Genomic DNA, 23,263 nt, shown 5'->3' with positions numbered 1-23,263 from the left:
AGTTAACCAAAAGCGCCATAATTTTGATGACGGTTCTAGAGAAGTTGACATCAAAGCTCGAATTTAATATGACAAAACTCATTTATAAACGTCATAACTGGATCCTTTTGCATGACATGTTTTACTTAACCGTCATAATTTATTAGAAAAGTGTCAAAAATAAACCTTCATTTATGACTGTTTTTATTTAAGTGTCATCCCGAGAAACAAAAGCGCCAAGAAATTAACACTAAAACTGCCAAGAATTGGTATGCCACACGGTTCTTTGGAAGCCGCCATAACTCATCTTTTTTTTTTTTTTTTTTTTTTTCCTGTAAATCTGAAAATTCCTATAAACCAATACATTCCGACACCACCAATACATTCGGACACTTGATGTACTAGAGTCCATTACGGAAACAAGAATCATACTTTTATTACTAACATAAATCATTCCAAGAACTTGTTCATATTACATGATTTATTCACGGAGAAAAAAAATTAAATAACTTAAGCACTTGATTCAAAATCAAGTCTCATAATCCAACAACAATGCAATTTACATAACCCATCCAACAAATTGCTAATCAACCGATCCATCTCAAACAAACTGAATTGAGCTACCGTGTTATCTCACTTATAACCTAAAAAAATAATATGAAGAAGAATGTGTTAGTTTGTTTAATAAGTAAACTAAAAATATAATCATATAACAACTTCTACACAAGATTAAAAAATACACAAACAATGTGTTGGCACACTAAGTCAATAACTACTAAACGAAAGAGATACAATCAACTATGACAGAGAATCATATTGGTTAAGCCCCAAATAATGTACACCATCAGAAGATATATCGATTCGATCACGCCGCTACTGTCAGATTGAACGGGCTTGCCGCTACCGATTCGACTCACCATTATTAGATTAGGCCTTCTTTGTCAAGCAAGACTACCCTACTTCCTTAATCCAAATAGCCATAGGAGAAGCTGAGCTAGCTAACCTAAGTCCATAGCTAAAGTTCTCAAACAAGAGTTCCATTCCCCTTACTCCTATTGCAGGCAAATCCCGTTACTAGTAGTTCTGGTTAGCCCACTTGCCCAAGCACACTCTCAACTTGTAGATGCTCCCCCACGAGAATAGAAAAACCAACGGACCACTAACACCAAAGACGCATGAAAAACAGCCCTTTTGAAAGCATACCCAAGGAGCGGGCATCCATCCAATCTTCACTTATAGACATCAAATGGCCTTATTGAAGGAGGCCAACTTCCTTTTCTCGCTTCTAATTTTGCAAGGGCATCCTTTAGGGTCTGAACTTCGGCCTCAAAGATTTTTGCTCTTACCGACTGGAAGGTGAAAGAATGGAGTGCTACCGGTACTTGTTTCCGTGCACTAGCTATCTTCATTGAAAGATGCGCTTGTATAGAAACTCTGGTCTTGGCAAGAAGTAAGGTACTTGACAAGCCTTTTATAATTTCATTATTTTAGGCCAACTTGTACCTACCAGTAGTAAGTCAACTCGCTTGTGGGATGGATGGTATTGGTGTCCGTCATATATAATATGTGTCTCATCAAGCAAATATAGGTCAAGACTCTTTAGGGATGACTTTTGTTGTATTAATAATTATTTACTTTTCGCAGTTTATATGTTTAAGTAGAGTAATTTCTTGGATACAACCATGTTCTACTGTCTCATGCATTATTGTTTTGATATAGGAGAGGTCAAGTTCAGAAAGTCAGGAAGGTTGCAGTGAAGACTCTCTCTCGTTCCGAGCAAGTTTTTTTTGTCTGGGAACAATTACAATTAGGGATCCCAGATTGGACAAGGATGAATTAAAGTTTATAAAGGTGTTACTTAATAGAGCCGTAGTTCTGAAGGAATTGGTTATCAAGACAACAAAAACAAATTTATCATATATAAAGAAGCTAGCAATATTCAGGAACAAGTTGCTAGCATTACCTAGAGCCTCTTCTAGTGTTTCAGTGACATTTTTGTAAGCTGATTTTGGAACAAGTGTGCCAAGTGAAAGTTTCCATTTGGATCACCAACCCGACACCTTCTATGTAAGGTATGGAATTATGTACGTTGAACGTGATTGTCCTGTTCATTTAGTATCTTTGTTAAGACCAACTGGGATCAATGTATGGGTGGCTCTGTTATCTTATACGGGAGCTATGACAAGTGCAGCAAACTTAGTTGCTTTCTTAAGGAGTGACGATGCAGTTATGTGATGTAATTTGTACTTTACTACATTGCATCAATAGTGCTCCTAGACCGAGGGAGCTTCAACCCGATGTCTGTTTTGGAATCAACATGACTTTTAATTTGTTTGCTACCTTTCTACTTGTGGATCATTATGGATTATATTCTTAAGCTACTATTCATTCTTATGCTACTATACTAAATTCACTACTCAACTAGTAATCCCAAATTCTACTTTGGATCGATCGCTACTTAACCTGTAATGGCTGTAATTAATGTAGTGTGACCGATATTGATACTCGTGTCATATTTGATGAGACTTCTGCTAGATTGGAGCACTTCGGTAGTGCATGCTGGTTTTATGTAAATTATACCCCATTGCACAATTATTGCTCTCAGGTTTTTCTACTTCTTGTAATCTAAAAAGGTAAAGTAGTTTAGGACTGGGTTAGTTTACCAGGGTCACTACATACTGTCAAGGAGACGTTTAATTCGGCTATGATCAAAGAGCATCAGTTGAAGTCAGTTTGTGGACTTTCTAATAAAGAAACTAAACCTAATAACCTAAGAAACCAATTCACCCACTACTGCTACTACTAGTATAGAAGAAGATCTATTAACACGCACGGCTACCTATATAACAAGTTGCCTCTGACCTCTGTCTCACGACCGCAAATAGAGAACTCGTGAGCTTCATGCCCCGACTGACTCGACCTGAACTACTACGCCTTTAGCTGCCTAGCTACTAATAACTTGGCACCCATCCTGCCAATATAGTAGAAAGAGTATAAGTAGGATTCCACTCAGGGCACACTTGTTAGCTACAGTTCCCATCTGTCTTGTAAAGAACTCGAATCGCCGCGATTTACGGGACTAGCTCCCCTAGCCGAAGTAACTACGCTTACTCTTGCTCCCCGAGCTTCAAAATCCTTAGTTCTCGTTATTAATCGACATCGGTCCGTTAATATCAATCAAAGGGCAGAATTTATGCAGGGGCCTATCATCTTCCTTAGATATTGCTTGGACCCTTGTTGCTTAAGAAAAAACTTCAGTTGCTATAACATTTGAGCAAATATGAAATTTATCTTGAAAAAAGATTGATTTAGATCTGTAGTGGACTCACTCTCCTAACCTATGACATAGTTTATGTAAAATATTATTGCCTTTGCATTTATGGTTTCACATAATATACTATACGCATTCACATGATCCTAAATACATCCAAAACATGCAGAGTTGCAGACTATATAAACAGCAAATCAGTAACACACAGAATCAAGCTAAAAATTTGACCAACAATTCAGACGAATTTCAATAAGGTCCGCGCTTGCATATGCAGAGTTACATACCTATGCCGAGATAAATTTCTCGATGTACTCGATAAACTCTAGACGAATTTCAATAAGGTCCGCGCTTGCATATGTCCTAGTGTTAGCCAACTCCATTAGCTACATAGGTCAACAAAGAAATTACAATCATCTCTGTTCTTTTTATATACTTGCAATTAGTATGAGAAATAACAACTATTAACCTTTGTTTTAAGTGATTGATTAGGGTTCTTCATAAAGTGTCTCATGAACCGCATGACGTAATATCCACATTCAAAATCTCCTGGTTGTTTAGGGCACTACACACCAACATCAAAAAATTGTTGATCAACATTCGATCGATAATGGACTATAATTTACATTGTATATTCAAGTAATGCTTATTTACCTGGACACGCTGCCATTTTGGTTCCACTCTCTTTCCTTCACCCAATGCTAGTGTTTTGATCCCACTAAAGAAGAATTTCAATATGTTAAAAGATGTAGGCATATGTACGTATCATACAAAAATTAAAAGTAAAAGTAAAAATCAACTCACGTGTTCACCATCACTTTTAGGTTTATATTCGGTTCACGTCCAATTGAATCAAGATAATATACTTCTTTTGCACTTACGTCAATCATTACCAAGACCCAATGATTCCTAAAATCATATATAGAACAATAGCATCACAAAATAATATAAAACAAAATTAATGAGATCCAACAGATCTTAATTAACATAGCCAACATGTTTACCCTGGGTTGTAAGGAAGGAAAATAACTTGGTCTCTTTGTCTTGCCTGTAATCTATTCAAGACAAAACGGCTCATCTCTTTCTTATCAAAGATAACGGCTGAAATCAGTGGGATAGCAAAATCCAAACCTTTGTTGAGAACTTTCATATTTCTCAAACAAATATCTAAAAGGGAAAGTAAACATTAGTACATCTACACATCGAAGAGGAGTAATCAAACAACCCATCAATCAAACGGATATAAGCAATAATGCAATTGGCATTCAACAAATTCTTAGGTTGACAAACATCCATGATCTCATCTTTGGCGATAAAAATTGCAACTCACGCTCAAAACCCTAGTGTCCATTTGACTTATGTGATTTCCTTTCATTACACTTCCCACCAAAACCCCAAACTCTTTTCAAGTACATTCATCGAACTCATCACATTCAACTTCATCCCCTAAAAAAAAACAACTCATAATAAGAATAAATAGTTATAGGAAAAAAATAGAATAAATAGTTATAGATATATGTAAAAAGTGTTAAATGTTTTACCATATTTTCAAGCAGCACAAAGTCACGAGGCCAAGCCACATGGTACCCAACCGCACCTCCAATGATTGGTAATGTCATCATCAAAAATCGGTCTTGGCAAAATGGCGGTTGCAAAAAATTGCACGTATAATTTGAACACGCACATAACCTTCCCCCAATCTAACATCATTTATCATTTCATCTGCTCCTAACCCCTCAATTAGACTAGCATCAGCAACAACATTGCCTTTTGACTCCAAAATTAACTTACACATTGGAAACTACGACAAACATAGCGATAATAGTAAGTTTGGAGACAATAGGGTACTATAGTCACTAATTATGGACATTACACAGAGTTTACCTTCGTATTTCCTGATTTAGACTTAGAGATTGGCATGTCCTTTTTGGCTTCAAGAACCTTGTTATTGTCCTTCGAGCGAATAGCCTAACAAGCATAATAATAATGTTTTTAATAATATGGTGAGTGTATAACCTTTAGTAAACATGTTAACATCAAGTACCTGCTCATTTCCCGACTTAGGTTTTGATATTGCATTATCGCAAAGTAGCACAAATTCACGAGGCCAAGCCACAATGTAACCAACCGCTCCTCCGACAGTGGTAACATCATCATCAAGAATTGGTCTTGGCAAAATGGCAGTTGCTGAAATTGCACGTATAATATGAACACGTACATATCCTTCCCCCAATGTAACGTTATGGATCTTCTCGTCTAGTCCTAACCCCTCAATGAGACTAGCATCAGCAACAACATTGTCTTTTGACTCCAAAGCCAGCTTACACTTTTAATATCAATGACAAATATAACAATAATGATAAGTTCAAATATCCTAGAATACCATGATAACTCACTATAGAAATTACACAACATTTACCGTCACATTTCCTGATTTAGGTTTTGGGATTGCCACATCACATTTTGAGCCCATAGCCTAATAAGCACACAATGAAAATCATACACTAATATTGATAGTACAACTATTTATTGTAGTTTACACTAAAATAACAAGCACCTGCTCATTTCCTAGAGTAGGTTTCACGACCGCCACTTTGCATTTGGTTTTAGCAACACTCTTGTTTTTCAAGCCCATAGCCTAACAAAAAAATAAAAGTAAAATTGAACAATTATATACATAAAATAACATTTACGGTTTAAACATTAAGTAACATATACCTGCTCCTTTCCATATTTAGGTTTTGAGATTGCCTCGTCGCTTTTTGATTTAGCACTGCTCTTTGTCTACGCATTGGATAGTTTGAGTTATTAAATATAATTACCTATTTGCATTATATAATCACAAGCATAAAAATTTACCTGTTTGCACTTCTTTCTCACATTTGCTTCAAGTTCAATGTTAAGACATTCATAATTTGTCTTATTGTTAGCACCATTAGATAGTTGGTCACCCAATGGGCTTGACATTCGCTTTCTTCCCTCATTTTTAGAACTGTTAGAAGCAACTTTCTCTAGTTTTGGCACGTTGGTGGTAATTCCTTGTATAATACCTAATGCCTCTAACTGTCTCACTCTTTCCTTTAACGCCTTGTTCTCATCTTCTTTCTTACGGATCCTGGATTCCATCTCTGCTCTATGTGCCTTCGACCCCTTCTTCGGGATATTGAAGTAAGTTGTTGGAGTGACATACTTACCTCCTGCTCTTACCCTTCCACAATGTTCTGGAGTCCCTAGTGCCTTCGCAAGAACATCGTCGCTTCCTTGGGTTACTAATTTCCCATTAGCCTCTTCTTTTTTTAGTTGGTCCTGCACGTCAGTTGAACTTTTACTTAATTAAAGTGACAATCGGAACATAAAAGAAACTTAAGGGGGTCTTATACTCTATCAGTGTAATACCCTGTATAATTTTATACTATATTAAGTATTCACTGTTTGTATGACACTAAATAAAGTATGTATGAGCTTATTTACTGGTTTGGGCTATATTAAATTTGGCCCATGAGTTAGGGTGGACTTAGGTTTGCATAGTTGCTAAACATGAGAAGTGGTTTGACTTGGTATTTGAAAACTAGTTAAGAGTGTTGTGCGCGGGATAGTTTGTGAGAGAGAAAAGGAGTTAGTTACAAAGGATAAAAGAAACAAAGAAGAATACTTTGGACTCTATTCATTATTCTTTCAAAACAAATAAGTAAAGACTGGTGGGTGAAAAGAGGAAATTAGTGTGCTGATTCATTTCTAAGGGGAAGAGTAATATTGTTTTAGTTCATCTTTTATTCCAGGCAAGTGATATCTATAACCCTCTTTTGTTTCTAGAATAGGATCGATTATTGAGAATGGGTAGTATGATCAATATTGTATAACATTATTGTTCTAATAAATGGGTATCACATGTTTTAATTCTACTGAATACTATTGTAGAATTTATGTCATGCTATATATGAGAATCTTGTTCCTTTCAGTGATTTCCCATGTCAGATAAATAAGTGGTGTATTACTTGTTTACTGTTGATAAACTATCCTTGTTTTATATGACAGTGCATATATTGTATTAACCCATATTATACCTTATACTCTTGGTAGTAGACTAGAATTGGGGATGACACTACTCAGTTTACCATGTGCGGCTATTGTACAATACATGTGTATTATATACAGCGTATTATTGTTGTTGCAAGCTTATTTGGTTATGAGTTGATTTCTCCCTTAGTCTTACTGTCAATACTATGTACACAACTTTCAGATGCAAGGTATTTGTTTAGTACGTTGGTATATCCTTCATTAATGTTAGATAATCCTACTTATATGTGTATGCGTCTTTATTTGGTGTTATGTATACATTTGAGATGATCTCCTATATTTTATACAATGGAAGTTTGTAGACTTCACTTGTTGGGCCAGAGCTCACTCCTTGTTTTATATATTTTTCAGGTGAGCCGACTTAATAACGGAGTGACGAGTAGCGTATTAGTTAGCTGGTTCTTAGAATCTTAATTCTTTCAAGTTGTAATAAGTAGAGGACTCATTAAGTCTTAAACCTTATTTATTCAGTTATTGGTTGTAAACAACATTTAATTTCCTCCAATCGTAGATCTATTTGACCTAATGAAGCTAAGGATTTTGATTCTACCTTTGTAAATGCAAGTGTCATGTTGATTTGACTGTTCTGCATTTGCTCCAAGAAACTCGGGATTGTCGACCGGCCGGCTGATAGCTATATGGATTCTAGGGCGTTACAAATTTGGAATCAGAGCCCTAGGTTCAAGTGTCCTAGAGGCGATTAAAATAATGTCTTAAACTGAAACTTATAGTTGAGTGAGGACGGTAGCTTTTAGATTTGATATATATAGTTGACATGGACTTTGGAAATATTTATGAAGTTCCCACCTTTGGACGCAAGTACTAATTTTCCTTTTCGCTTTTAATTCAAAGATGATGCTGGGGAAGACGTCATTGTCGCGGGTTCAAGGTCGGGTGGTAGGACAGGACTCGGTATTGGTAGAGAGGCAAATCCTATCCCACCACCACCACCTACTATAGCCGAAGTCACTCGCTAATATGACTAGACTTTTAGAGCGCATTTAATCAAACGGTTAACCGTGACAAAGACAGAGAGTGACTAGGTTGGAAACGGGAGTACAACCAGGCAAAAGTTCGGTTAATGTGCAGGTAGTTCCGGTTGTGCAGGAGATGTAGCACTAAGAAGACCGACCGGAGGATTGGAGTAAACAGGTTGAGAGGTTTCTTAAGATGGATCCACCTAAGTTTGGTGGTACAACCGATCCAAGTGAGGCTGAGAATTGGAAAGAAGATATGGAAACCCTTTTTCGGTTATGGGGTACACCGGAATACGTATGAGAGGTTGGCCACTGATGCTTAAGAGGTGATGCTTCTATCCGGTGGAAATCAGTGAGCGAGAGTGATGAGCATCTTTACTCACCCGACGTAATTTCGCCAAAGATTTGATTTGATATTTTCCACAAAGCCTTAGATCAGCAAAGACTAGAGAGTTTATGGCTTTGAGACGGGTGGTATGATGACAGTGTTTGAGTATGAAACTTCAGTTTCACCGATTATCACGACTTCGCTAATCGGTCTATCTAGATGAAGCCGAAAAAAAGCCGGACAATTTGAGGAGGGTTTAGCGATTACTTGAGGCCACTTGTGAAAACTTCGCGAACACAAAACACTTCATTGAGGTTATTGACACCGCTAGAATTTTGGAACAAGATCATATAGATCATCCAACAACTATAGACACTAATAAATATGAGGGTGGTGACAAAGGAAAGCAAGTTCAGCGGTACCATCAAGGACAACACCATCGAAAAGGCAGAAAAACAGGAGCATCATCATCATCATCTCATCGCTCGCTATCGCTAATCAGAGGACAGCCGCCATTCTATGGTCATTGCTATAATTGTGGAGACCGGGGCCATGTTGCTAGGGACTGCAAGAAACCCAAAGTGCGCCAAAGTAAACATGGACGAGAATGGGCATAGACGAGAATGGAAATAGGCGGAGAATGGGCGAGGCGTAACGGATATAGACAAAGCAGGATTCCACGGTGGGTGCGGAGGTGGTCAACCCGACAAAGCTATTGAGCCAAGACAGGGACAAGCGTATGCCTTAGCACCCGTGGAGCCGATTCCTGCCATACCGATGCAACAAGTAGCTCAACAAGGACGAGCTTTTGCAGTTTTATCTAGAGATAACGGAGCAAACGGGCGGTAATAGAAGGTATATTTTTAATCCATCGTAGACATGCCGAATACTTTTCGATTCGGTGCTTCTCATTCGCTTTATATCACATACTTTCATGCTTGGGTTGGCTATTGTTCCCGATATGCTAGTATTGCCTTTAGAGGTTATAACCCGTTAGGTGAGACTACTATACTTGACCGAAGTTTGTAGGCGTGTTGTCGGTCAAGATGGATGATCTAGAATTACCTATTGACTTGATTGTATTATGCATGTATGACTTTGATGTGATATTGGGTATGGATGGCTTTCAAGTTATCATGTGAAGTTAGACTGCTACATGAAGATCGTGAGTATTGAGCTCCCGGACGAGAGCGGTGGTCATTACAACAGCTTAAAGGTAATGATTTAGTAGATTTTTTTTTGGAGGATGGAGAGCATGGTGTTGGAGTGCCACCGGTTGACAATATTCCCGTGGTGGCTGAGTTCTTGGATGTCTTCGAGACATTCCGGTTTGCCCCTTCTAGGGAGATTGATTTTTGTATTGATCTAGTCCCGGTACTACTCCTATTGCTCGAACTCCTTATCGTGATGGCACCTACCGAAGTTGAGAGAGTTGAAGGCCCAAATCCAAGACTTGTTGAAACAGGGTTTTATACAACGTAGTATATCTCCTTGGGGTGCACCGGTTTGTTTGTTAAGAAGAAAGATGGTTCGCCGGTTATGTATTGATTTTCGTGAGATGAACAAAGTTACTATTAAGTAATAGGTATCCTTTGCCTAGAATAGATGACTTGTTTGACTTGTTGAGGGAGCCAAATGGTTTTCTAAGATTGATTTGCGGACGGGTTTCTAGCAAAGACGGAAGACTAATAGTATAGATGACTTGTGTAGGCTTTTTATATTCGGGAGATAGTTCGCTTGCATGGGGTACCAAGTATCTATTGTTTCAGAGATAGCTTGCGGTTTACTTCAAGGTTTTGGAAGAGCTTTTCAGAAAGCGTTGGGCACCACTTTAGATTTAAGCACGGCTTTTCATCCACAGACCGATTGGACAGATCGAGAGAGTGAACGGATACTTTCGAAGATATGTTGAGAGCATGTATTCTCGACTTTAAGGGTGGTTGGGAGGACCATTTACCCTTAGCTGAGTTTGCCTACAACAATAGTTATCAAGCAACTATTGGTATGGCACCATTTGAAGCTTTGTATGCTATCTATGTCCTTTTTTGTAGTAGTGGTTGATGGTCAAGTGGGGCTGGTGGAGGGCTTCATCCGAAAAACTTTACTTCCTAAAGGGGCTAGCAGAAAACTCTTTGTTTGCTATAGCAAAGACACAACCTACTACATGTTTGCTATATCTAATAATATTACTACACATTACACATAAGTACATATACTCAAATATCTATAAAAGGATATAAACAACTTACAATTTTTTTCTGCCACTTCCCTCGTATCATCATCATAATATCCACCATTCTTGTCTTGACGAGCTAAAAGCCACAAATTAGCTCTATCATCCTCATCAAAAGATTCTCCCAACTCTTCTTTCTATTATAAAACATATAAATAGGAAGTCCAATTATTTGTAGAGTATATGTTACGTTCAATATATAAATTGATATTTAAAAGATTTGTGCAAGTACTTACCAATTTATCTTCTAGGCCAGCATATCCAAGCCTGCTGATTCGGTGGTTATACTTATTCATTTTCCTTCGTGCTGATTGTAATTTGCTTCTCTCCTTTCAAAAATGGTTTACATGCATTCTTAGTATATATATTTCACAAATGCATGAATAAACACAACCAATTTACTGAAAATTCTATTCTAATAAAATTTATGATATACCTGGAACTCTCCCGTTAATCTCGATTTCACAAATGCATGCCAGTCGGGTTTCCTTATCTTATATTTTTTAGGTGGATTTGTAAACGCATCTTGATCATCTTTAAAAGGGAAGATAAACTTCTTCGTAAGCATATTCTTGAAGGTCCTCCAACGAACTCCAATTGATTTCAAAACTGCCTTCCTATACTTAACATCTATATTGAATCTAATCTGAGTAATGAACAAACAAAAAAAAAATCAAGATACAAGCATGATAAGAAACAAACCAAAAAAAAGGAATTATACAAGATATATTTACCAGAATGCCGACCCACAAAAGATTTAGAAGCTCCTCAGGTGCTTTTTTCCATGTTTGAAAAGCACTTAAAGGAATTAGGGCTCTCACAAGAGCACCTTCCCAACCAGAAAGCTGGTTGCGCACCTTTTGACCTATAGGCTTACCTTTTCCATTAAATTCAACAATAATTATTATGCCATCCCACTTACAAGACAAGGCATGCATTATGGTCGCACCTCTCTCACTTAGTGCTTCAGTGTCACTTAGTTCTTCTTCGTCTTCGGAATGGACAACCTCTTATGGATCCATCGCTGAACTATGAATAACATATGGTAGTAATTATTACGTAAGATAAACCATATTATCCACATTCAAACCATATTATCTACATTCAAACCATATTATATAGAGTAGTAAACTGAATGCAATAGTAAATAGACGATTAAAATGAATAAATACAAGATGGACTAACCACTTTTAAAAAAAAATCTCAATCACTTGAAATTATTAAAAACACTTAATAAAAGTCTTACAACCAAAAAATTGCAATAAAGAGGAAAAACAAACACTAGGTTTTAGAAGAATCATTCTCGACCCATATTCCCTCACAGTCTTTACGTGAGAAAATTGGTTGAGATTCATCATTCACATCAAATGAATCAACACTTGGCACGACTTCAGGCTGAACCCTATCTCCAATATCCCCATCAAACACGTCATTACCAATATCGCTAACATTATAACATCTTTTAGGAGCTGTTAGAGCAATTGACCATTTAGGATCAAGTTGATCGGGAACATAAAAGACTTGCTTGGCTTGAGAGGCTAAGATAAAGGGATCATATTTATGCCCAACTCTACCAAGATCCACTAGTGTGAAACCCAGATCATCGGTCTTTATGCCATTCCCACTGTCAACCCAATCACACTTGAACACTGGAATGTGAAACTGAAAATAATCAAGAAGCCATATTTCAACGACAACACCATAGAAGGACATGTTGGAAAAGTCTGGATTTTTGTCCTTTGCACTTGCAACTTGCATTGCTCCTGCCACCAAGCTTACACCACTATTTTGATTCACTCGTGAAGCATCACGACCTTTTGTGGAAAACCGATAACCATTGATGACATAACTCTCATATTTCAATGCATGCATTCGAGGTCCCCGAGCTATCCAAGTTAACACACTTGAGATTTTGTTATTCGAATGCTTTGGCTCCTGAAACCTATATTATGTTTAAAGTTAGTAACCAAGGCGCATACAAAATTATTACTTAACAATAGTTTATCTTACCCTTCCTTTCAGCCAATCACTAAAAAGTACGGATGTGTTCTTCTTGTAACCAAGTTGGTTTCTTTGAGGAACGGGGTGTTTTTTCTTTAGGTACTCCATGTGCTCCCTATTAAGTTTTAGAATTAATTAGTTATAGAATTTCTAAGCCAATGGAATAATCAACACGGAAACACTTAAAGAAATTTACCCAATGTAAGGTTCAACAACTCTTGTGTTTTCAAGAAGACATAAAGATGTGCTTGCTCTAAGGCAAGCATTACCATCAACTGCGGTGGCAACACCCCTAATCGGAGTGATTCCTTCCAGAAGCATATCATCAGGTGTGATTTTAGAGTTGGCAGGAACTCCAATTGGGTCCAAATCAGATAAGAATTCACTACAAAACTCAATTGCTTCCTCTGCAATATAATTTTCAGCCATACAACCTTCTGGACGATTGCGATTTCGTACATAACCCTTCAACACACTCATATACCTAAGACATTATAAGACAAAAAGATAGGATGATTCTCCATTTTTCATACATTATAAAGACAAAAAAGTGGGATAAAGTTTTTTTACCTCTCAAATGGGTACATCCATCGGAAGAAAACTGGACCACAAAGTTTAACCTCTCTAACGAGATGGACAGTGAGATGAACCATGATGTCGAAGAACGACGGTGGAAAGTATTTCTCCAACAAACATAGTGTGACGACGACATCCCTTTGAATTTTACTCAACTGCATCACATCTATTACTTTCGCACAAAGTGCATTAAAGAAGAAGCACAGTCTAATAATTGTATACCTCACATGTTTCGGCAAGACAGACCGTATTGCCACTGGAAGCAATTGCTGCATCAAAACATGGCAATCATGTGACTTCAGCCCTTGTAACTTCAAGTCTTCCATTGAAACACGTGTCTTGAAATTAGAAGAGTATCCTTCTGGGACTTTCATCTCATGCAATGTTTGGCAAACCCTATGTTTTTCAGCTCTAGACAATGTGTAACAAGCTGGGGGTAAGAATGTCCTAGTTTTACCAATCTTTGGTGCTAGTTCATCCTTTCCCATGTCCTGAAGGTCCAGACGACCATTGACAGTGTCCTTTGTTTTCGAGGGAATGTTAAGCAATGTACCAATAATGCTGTCACACACATTCTTCTCAATGTGCATGACATCCAAAATGTGTCCGACAAGCAAAACTCCCAAGAGTCCAAATTCAAAAACACCGACTTCTTCTTCCAACATTTCTTAACAACTTCGCCGACTCCATCATCAACCTGTTTTGACCTTGGTGTGGTTGACCTCTTTGCTTGTCCTCCTACACCTTGTCGCTTCCTTTTACCCACTCGCTTTCTCGATTTTCCTCCCGTGGACCTTTTCCCCCTTTTGGCATTTCTTGATTTGCTCAAACCTGTGTTCTTCACTTTTTTCCCCCAAGAGACTTTGATCATGCTAACCTTTGCTTTTACTTTATCACCATCCAACACTTCTGGCTGTAACTCAAACTCTTGCTTGCCATAAAAAGCCTTCCTTTGTTTTCTAAATGGGTGGTTCTTTGGGAGGAATCTTCTGGTGGCCATGTATACATTTTTACAAGAATGCTTTAATCTAAACGAACGTGTTTTTTCACCACATACAGGACAAGCATAATACCCTTTAACACAACAACCAGATAGATTACCAAACGCGGGGAAATCATTTATTGTCCATAATAACATAGATCTCAATGTGAAGGTTTCTTGTCGGTAAGCATCATAAACATCAACCCCAGTATTCCATAGAACTTTTAAGTCATCAATCAAAGGCTACAAGTACACATCTATATCGTTTCCTGGTTGTCGTGGACGATATTAACATAGTTAACATCATGAACTTTCGTTTCACACGACAACCAAGGTGGAAGGTTGTAAGTGATCAACATAACAGGCCAACAACTGTACTTTACTGCTCAAAGAACCATGTGGGTTGAATCCATCTGTAGAAAGGGCTAGGCGAAGATTCCTCGAATCTGCCGCAAACTCGGCCACATAGCATCTACGGACTTCCATGCCGGGAATCTGGCGGGTGACGAAGTTTGTCATCAACTTCTCTTTCATTGGCATGCCATGTCAAATCCTCGGCAGTTTTTACTGGTGAAACATCTTTTCGAACCTCGGGATGGGTGGAAAGTACCACATAACTTTTTGCGGGCACACCTTTTCTTGTCTCCGTCATATTCTTATTCTCTTTAAACCTTGACACTCCACAAGTAGGACATGTAGTCGCGCGGTCCTTATTAGCATCACCTCTATATAGTATGCAATCATTAGGACATGCATGTATCTTTTCATACTTCATTCCATAAACGGACAACATCTTTTTCACCTTCCCCATTGAAGAGGGTAGTAAATTACCTTCAGGGAAGCCCGTCTCCAAACAATTTCAATAACTTCGAGAAAAAGACTTATCGGACCACCCACCCCCGGCTTTTAGATTGTACAATTTCACCACCATTGATAACTTGGTATACTTGGAACACCCTTCATATAATGGTTTTCAAGCATCATTGAGCAGTTTTCCAAACTCTCCGGGATCCCGGATATTGTTCAAGTCCGCTTGTAGCAAGTTTTTGTGCTTTCGCTACATTGTCCGGAGTTTCCATCCCCGTGAAGGAAGGCATCCCTGTCTATCAAAACAAGGAGTTGCACTAAGAATTTTCTCCCCATGAAATACCCATCTTGTGTATTGCTTATCAATCCCGTGATGGAAAAGGTGATTTCTAACCACCTTTTGACTTAACTTCGCAAAGATTGACACGGTGCTCACATGGACATCTCATACAAGTCTCTCGATTCTCGTGGGGTTTGCAAATAAAAGAAAATTTGCAACCCCTTGAATATATTCATCGACAACCTATCCTTGGACATCCACGATTTGTCCATTTAGTATCTAATAAGTATGTATGCGTGGCAAGAAGTTCAAGACATCCAAAAGAGCACTCAATTTTGCTAAAAATATAAATAAATAAAAAATGCAGAAGTACATAAAGGAAATACCTTAGATGAATTTGGTTTGTACATGTGGCTTTGTTGGGGTTCAAGGCAGTTTTCCTTTGATGGAAAGCTCACTACTAATTCTTGGAATTACTATTTTCGTGTAGTTTGCGGTTGGTCTAATAATTATAGTAGATATGGGTGTTATGCTGAAAAATTAGATGTGAATATGAGAAGTAGAAGTGCAGATTTCTTACTGTTTTACTAGAGCTGGAATAGTATTCATATATCAAGGTTAGAATTTCGGTTTATTAAATTTGTCTAAAGAATTGCTACTTTGGCTTGTAGTTGAGCAATACGCACTTTTGGCTTGGTGAGTCTGTAGGGAAGAACAGAACCCAACAAATTGTTGAATGTGGTTTTATTAAACTGCTTTCTTTTCATGAAATATTTTATGCAAGAGAATGACTTTATTGTTTCCAAGCCTAGCTGGTAATGTCCTTAGTCAAAATAGGATGTTGTATACATGCAAAATCCATTAATTAGTATATTATTTGTTACTTGAGTAGGTTTTGGTTGTTGTATACTTTGGTAAAGACTAAGGGTAGGTGGTGTACCAGTATTTCCTTGGCTACTTTAATGGTTTTTATCTTTTCTTTTTCACTTTTTTAATAAGCAGACGCTTTGTTTACCTTTTTATATGTTAAAGTTAGTAATTTAGAATTCATTTCAGTTGTTAAGCTTTATGTTAAGTTCTTTGTTCGAATACAGACGCACACACACAAGTAGGACACACACACGCATGTGTACACAACAACAAAAGCGTTAAAGCACTCACACTAAAGACCATCATGTACAGTACTCTATATATCTCTTCTTAACATCACCACTATCTATTCATCTTCACACACAACACTTCATTTGTACTCTCTCGGTTCATACAAACATGGTGTTATCTATTGTTCTTCTAAAGCTTGTTGAATGGCTCTTGTATCAACTTTTAGCTAACTCGTGTTATAGAGCAGCAAGGAAAATCACAAACTATGGTTATTACTTTAAAAACCAATCTGTCATTAAATCATCATCACAACATTCTTCTTTGTTTCCTAGCTAGTGTTACCAAGTGCTGTTTGGAAGGTAGAGAATCACAAACATTGGTTTGTGATATATATGGTGCCTTATTAAGGTCTCAATCTTTGTTTCAATTCCTTACTTCATGTTGGTTGCTTTTGAAGGTGGTAGCATTATTAGAGCCTTTATGTTACTTCTATCATACCCGTTTCTGTTGGCTATGAATCATGAGATTAGATTGAGGGTCATGGTGTTCATAACATTTTGTGGACTTAAGTTGAAGTATATGGACAGGGTTGGCAGGGCTGTTTTGCCTAAGTTTTATCTTGAGAATCTTAATCTTCAGGCCTATGAAGTGTTAGCATCAACAGGGAGGAAGGTTATATTTACTAGTGTTCCAAAGGTGATGGTTGAAGGGTTTCTCAAAGACTACTTGAACGTCAATCTTGTTATAGGTACTGAATTACAGAATTATGGAGGGTATGTACTTCATTAGTTTTGTTGATGGGTCGGGGTTGCTTGTAAAGCACAAGGCTCTTAAAGAATTCTTTGGAGATGACAAACCTGATATTGGCCTTGGGAGTTCAAATAGTGTTCATGATCATCTCTTCATCTCACTATGCAAGGTATGGTAATTAGTTAGTTAGTTGTCACTACATTTGTAATGTGTAAAAACTAATCATTTTTTTAGAATATATAAAATTAACAATATTATCTAACAAACTTGCTTGAAAAAGTTTCCTTCTGTTGTTGTAACTGTATTGACATGTGGCACACACATGGCCATTTTCTATATTTACATACTCTAAAAAAAATTATCTACAACGTTTCATATAATATGTCAATTTGTAGGGTAATTATATTTATTCCACTGCTGTTTATAGATCGATCAAGGAAATATATTGAAGAGTGGCAAAAAGGAAAAGTGTGTGCGAAAAACACAAATGATTGAATGAGAAAGGGGAGACAGGGTGGGACAAGTTTGGAGTTGAGGTGAAGACTTTGGGAGAGGTTTTAATCTGAAATGATGCATTACATGCTTTTCAAGTGGGAGATTACAAAGGGATATGTTTTTGCTTTCCCTTTCTCTCATAATTCTCTCTTGCTTTCTCGCTCTCTCTCTTCTCAAATGAAACGACTCTAATAACTCCTTTTCATTGTAGTTAGTAAGATTCTTAGAGATCTCATCTTAAGAAAAATGCATTAAAAATCCTTATAAAATGAACACAACTCACTCTAAAAACGTCAATCACGCAAACATCCTAAGCACTTCCTCATCATCCAAACGTCATGGTAGACCAAATTATATACTTTAGCATTGAATAAATGAACAGCATTTGAACTCAGCTTTCTATATTAGTCGTACTTTCGTTATTACCCTTCGGTGTGGAAAATATTATTCATGTATGCATGCAGAGTAAAACAACACTTGTAATAATACTCACAGTTTACTGGTTCCTAGTTCATGCGTGAAGCAACAATTAATGCATGAATCTTACCTAGATTACCTACTTTCTAGTCACCATGCATATGACAATCTAACATATATAATAGCAAATATACCTATTAGGCAGTGCAGGCTTGCTGATCGAATACTTCACATTTCTTGTATGTTTTATTTTTTCCTTGTAGAGTACTTTGACATATACTAATAATCCGTGAGCGTAGCGAACTCTTGAGGTCGCTTTTCTCAAATCACCCAAAAAACCACTTGCTACGTGTCACTCTCTCCTGTGTCTGTCCGTACCCCCAAATAACCCTTCGTTTGTGTCTGACCATACCCCCTATTTTCTCATTTTCTTTTGTCTTCGCCTCCAATCTCCCAATCTCTCCATATGAATCCCAAAGTTTGCGATTGCTTACTTTGGTACATGCCTGAACCCAGAGAGCATGAATTTACTAGTCCTTGTTTCTTTTCTTTTTTGATTATTTATTTTAGTTTTTTTAATTTCTTTAATTTTTTATCCGTGAAATAGAGGTTTTATTTTAGTATAGAAAGATAATTTCGGATGAGATATCCTATTACAAGGCAAGGAAAAGAAGCAAGGAAAGGTTGTAATTAGTCTTTGTTTTTGTCCACAGGAAGATAGTGAGAAGACCGGTAAGATTACATCTGCGGGAATGTAGTTCTTGCATTTTCAAGTATTCCGTCTGGATTCAACTGTTAATGCGGTATGTAAGTTCTATCTGCATCTTGCTTTGAGATCATAATCTCAGGAGATGAACTTAGTGCCCATTCTTATGATGCAGATTAGCAATGGCGAAGGAGGACGAGGTCGCTTTCTTTAAAAGGTTGGAAGGTCTTCAACCGTGTGAAGTCTCCGAACTAAAACCGGCACTCACATATTTGTCGCCTATGGTCTAAACTATTTCCCTTCTATTTAGCTTCAGTGTTCGGTACTAGTATATTGAACATTTTATTAATTTCCATCTAAATTTTCTTTAGGGGACAATTTTTTCAAGACTGCTAGCTATACTATTGAGGCGCTTTGTGCAAAATCCTTTGAGGGTACCTCGAGAAGCCGAAAGAGATTGAGTCACAAATCTTAAGGAAGAGAACTGAGCTCGCGGCTGTTTGAGACCGAATATAGAAAGGTATGTCATTACTTTCCCAGCTCGAAAAGTATCTAGTAAAAATAGTCCAAACTAAAGTGTCTTTGAGGCTTGCATGTTGCTTGGACTTTTACAGGCATTGGCATCGTTTTCAAGAAGTCACCAACATGATACGGTGAAGAAAAAACAAGTCAGACGTTAATTCTCCCAATTATCATGAATAATTCATTTGTTTAGAATTTAGTATTATGTTATTTTGTAAGGATAAAGAAATATAATTCTGTGGGATCATTCCAAAGACAAACAGAAGCTTGATTTTTGAAATTAATTGGGGCAACCTGCCCCAAATTTCAAAGATGATACAATGAGCGGTTTAGTGCTCCTTAAAAGACTAAAATGTCAAGTAGGTGCTGTTTTGAGGTAGGATGCTAGTCCGAAAGGGAAAAAAATGGGAAATATTACTTCCAACTTGCATCACATTCTCTAATGATATTGTACCACCACCAGCTCTCATATTCAGTTTTGGCTTGATTGAACCGCCATGCAACAAGGACGAGAACACATACTTGTTTTATTGTTTGATATATTCGAAAGGAAACAAATCTAGAGCCTTTTCTTGTGGTATTCTTGTATGATTCACATTTTTTCATTTGTGATTAGTGTATCCGAGCCATTCTCGAGGCACTTCCTTTATAAGTTTTTCTCCCATTCTCGGATTTTGTACATATATTTGCACGTAAATCTGTATTTGAGACTCAATTTTTTCTTGTCAATTTCTAGTCAGTACAATCTTTTGTCATCTTTTAAAACTATACTCTGAGATAGCTTCGTGAGAAACAGTTTTGTCACTCATGGACCTTGTTGCTTCCATAAAGATAGTATTATGTGTAATTTAATTTTAAAACCGAGAAGATTGAACCGTAAGGATTGTCATGATTTTATACATTGAATGACAGCTCTTTTTAGCAACAACTACCCACTTATATTCCCGATACTTGAAGTGTGTTTGCAAATACAGGTGGATGAACTGCTGAAAGAAAGAGATAGTATTCATTCTTCCTTCATTGTCTTTGTCATCGGGCAATAGTATTGGTGGCAGCAAAGCAAACTCCCCGGTGAGGAGTTTAATGCTCAAAGCCCAAGAGAGGATGCAAATTACGATGGCAAGGACAAATCAAGTAAGAAGAAGTGGTTTAATCTCAACTTGAAAGGCTCTGATAAAAAGCCATTTTAGTTGAAGACGCGGCTACTAACGGCATACAAGAACCTGGGGAAACGTGTAATTCAGAAGTTCTATGTACAATGATCACATTCTTACAGAATGGTTGCTCACATGCAACCAAAAAGGTTCACACCTGTATTCACGTCTCATTGTTCTTCCAATTCTTTAGCTTGTTCTCACAATTAAGCCTTCCTGGTTGTCATTGGCATTTTTTTTTTGATATGTGTATCTGTATCATTTTAAGCTGATTCAATCCTCATTCCAATTTGGTTTTAAGGATTTTAGATATACACAGTTGTGAAATTATAATAAAAGGATTTTAGATATACGGCCATGAGTCATTGTTTGAATTATGATCGGAAAAGAGGTGGGATGAAATTACAAAAATAAGTGCTCATGGCTGTGTTGAAATAACAAGTGTTAATAGCCTCAGACTGAGGTTCTCATTGAAAACAAAAAATTCAAATGCAATAACAAATATTTCTACAAACAATTTAAACAAGAAAAAAGAGATAAACAAAAAAAATACTTACTTTTAGATTTCAGAAACCTTTGTTGTAGTAGTAATCAGACTGATCCCTTCTAGCTCAAACAAGTTTAAGCGCAGCAGTGAAGAAGTGAGTGTGCAAGAGACCAATGAGATGAAGAAAAAAAAAGGGCGTAATTGTTAGGGTTTGCACTGGAAGGGGAAGAAGGATATATAGGGGTAACCCTAACATCAATCCCTTAATATCCGGCGAGAGGGAAAAGTAATTGGGGTGAGCGGGAAAATTTTCATCGCGAGGGGAATTTCTCATTATTGCTGTTTCGATAAGATTTTTTTTTTATTCGATAAGTTTTTTTTTTGATAAATTAAAGTTGTTTCCATAAGTGAGGAGTATATTGACGGTTTAAGAAGGTATATTGACGGTTTAAGAAGGTTCAATTCTTACTAAAGAGTCCATTGATTTTGGTATTCTTTTTTTCGGTTAAATGGACCAAATCTAGTGCCCAAAAAACTGTGAGAAGGTTGACGGTTTATTCTATTGCTAATTTGACTGTTGTAAGAAATAATATTATATTTTCTTGACACTTGTGTCATACACGACATAATATTACAACAGCCGTCATAAAATTATTATATTTTCTTGACGCTTGTGGTTTATTCTATTGCTAATTTGACTGTTGTAAGAAATACTATTATATTTTCTTGACACTTGTGTCATACACGACATAATATTACAACAGCCGTCATAAAATTATTATATTTTCTTGACGCTTGTGCCATACACGACATAATGTTGCAACAGCCGTCATGAATTTATTATATTTTCTTGACGCTTGTGTCATACACGACATAATGTTGCGATAGCCGTCATAAATTTATTATAATTTCGTGACGCTTGTGTCATACACGACATAATGTTGCAATAGCCGTCATAAAAATATTACTAAAACACCTATCTTGACGGTTTTTAACAAAGCCGTCAAGATAGATAAAAAACAAGCGTCATAATATGTCATTTTTTTAGTAGTGTGGAGACTTGAAACTGAAAGGTTACACCGATGCAGACTGGGCTGGTGATAAAGATGAGCGCAAGTCCACTTCGGGTTATGCTTTTATGCTCGGAGGTGGAATTATTACTTGGTGTAGTCAGAAGCAAAAATGTGTTTCTTTGTCTACAATGGAGTCGAGTATGTTGCTTTGCTCATTGCAAGTCAAGAATTTGTTTGGCTAAGGAAATTCTTGATACACTTAGATATCACGGCTCATGCGAGAGGATGCGATATTACTTTATAGTGATAGCACTGCAGCTCGGCATTTGCAAAGGATCCTAAGTATCATGGGAAGGCCAAACACATAGAGACTCGTTTTCACTACATTCGAGATAAGGTTGCAACAGGAGAAGTGGTCTTGAAACATATCTCCACGCTTAACATGTTAGCTGATCTCATGACTAAACCTATTGCACGAGATGCGTTTAAATCTCATGTTAGGAGTATGGGACTTCGTAGGATTTGATATGTTTGGACATCTTTTATGTACTTGACATTGTTTATGATATATTTCATTAATTCAGATTTTTTTTGGAATATTCTTTTAATTACACATTCTTGATTTGTTTTTGTCACCGGGCTTGAATCGACCTACTCACATGGGTGATTCACCTTGGCGCTTGGAGAGAGCGAGCAAGATGAGACATCTATATTCTTGGCGCTAGATGACCGAAAAGAATATTTTTTAAATTCTTGAATGTCGCCTTAGTTAGAACTAAGATGAGACCTTATAAAAATAAAGGTCGAACATAAAATTTATCCACAATTTTATGGAGCCTGTAGTTAAGCCGAATATGAGTGTTTTTTTCTTGATAGGCGCTAGAAAGTGACTGGGATAAAACTCAAGTTAGGCGCTTGTTTAGCGACTAGACTAAGATTCGTATGGTGTTATAGTTTTGCAAGTGACATATCCATTTTTATGGGATAACACCATAGCATACATAACATATTGTATGTGTTTTGCCGACCAATAGTGAGAACAATGAATGAATCCCTTCTTCATTGTTATGTGAGCCACTGGGATAATTGAATTTTTTTCCCATCTTATGC

At 37.1% G+C, this 23,263-nt stretch overlaps 3 protein-coding genes across 3 annotated transcripts; all 3 read right to left on the bottom strand.

Moving 5' to 3' along the window:
* Positions 1-390: 390 nt before the first annotated feature.
* LOC147508725 (ubiquitin-like-specific protease 1D) lies at positions 391-4,332 on the bottom strand. Its single transcript, XM_086599161.1, has 6 exons — positions 4,252-4,332; positions 4,052-4,156; positions 3,902-3,965; positions 3,717-3,812; positions 3,535-3,633; positions 391-623 (listed from the first exon to the last, which is right to left on the bottom strand). The coding sequence occupies exons 1-5, from the start codon at positions 4,323-4,325 to the stop codon at positions 3,535-3,537; spliced, it is 438 nt and encodes a 145-aa protein (XP_086455287.1). The 5' UTR covers positions 4,326-4,332; the 3' UTR covers positions 391-623.
* Positions 4,333-4,868: 536 nt separating this feature from the next.
* LOC147508723 (uncharacterized) lies at positions 4,869-21,559 on the bottom strand. Its single transcript, XM_086597574.1, has 12 exons — positions 21,211-21,559; positions 11,597-11,891; positions 11,299-11,508; positions 11,099-11,191; positions 10,872-10,999; positions 6,107-6,575; positions 5,966-6,031; positions 5,805-5,885; positions 5,667-5,723; positions 5,292-5,573; positions 5,132-5,215; positions 4,869-5,048 (listed from the first exon to the last, which is right to left on the bottom strand). Exons 2-12 carry the CDS (start codon positions 11,798-11,800, stop codon positions 4,869-4,871), a joined length of 1,854 nt encoding a protein of 617 aa, XP_086453700.1. The 5' UTR covers positions 11,801-11,891; positions 21,211-21,559.
* Positions 12,144-14,577, bottom strand: LOC147508724 (uncharacterized). Its single transcript, XM_086597572.1, is given in 4 exon segments — positions 12,144-12,804; positions 13,060-13,347; positions 13,434-14,058; positions 14,061-14,577. Coding segments are annotated over 4 exon segments (2,091 nt in total).
* Positions 21,560-23,263: the final 1,704 nt, after the last annotated feature.

Source organism: Coptis chinensis, chromosome 3 (assembly GCF_015680905.1).
Source record: "Coptis chinensis isolate HL-2020 chromosome 3, ASM1568090v1, whole genome shotgun sequence".
Lineage (NCBI taxonomy): Eukaryota > Viridiplantae > Streptophyta > Magnoliopsida > Ranunculales > Ranunculaceae > Coptis > Coptis chinensis.
Note: the sequence above shows the minus strand (reverse complement) of the source record. Positions and strands in the feature narration are given on the sequence as shown.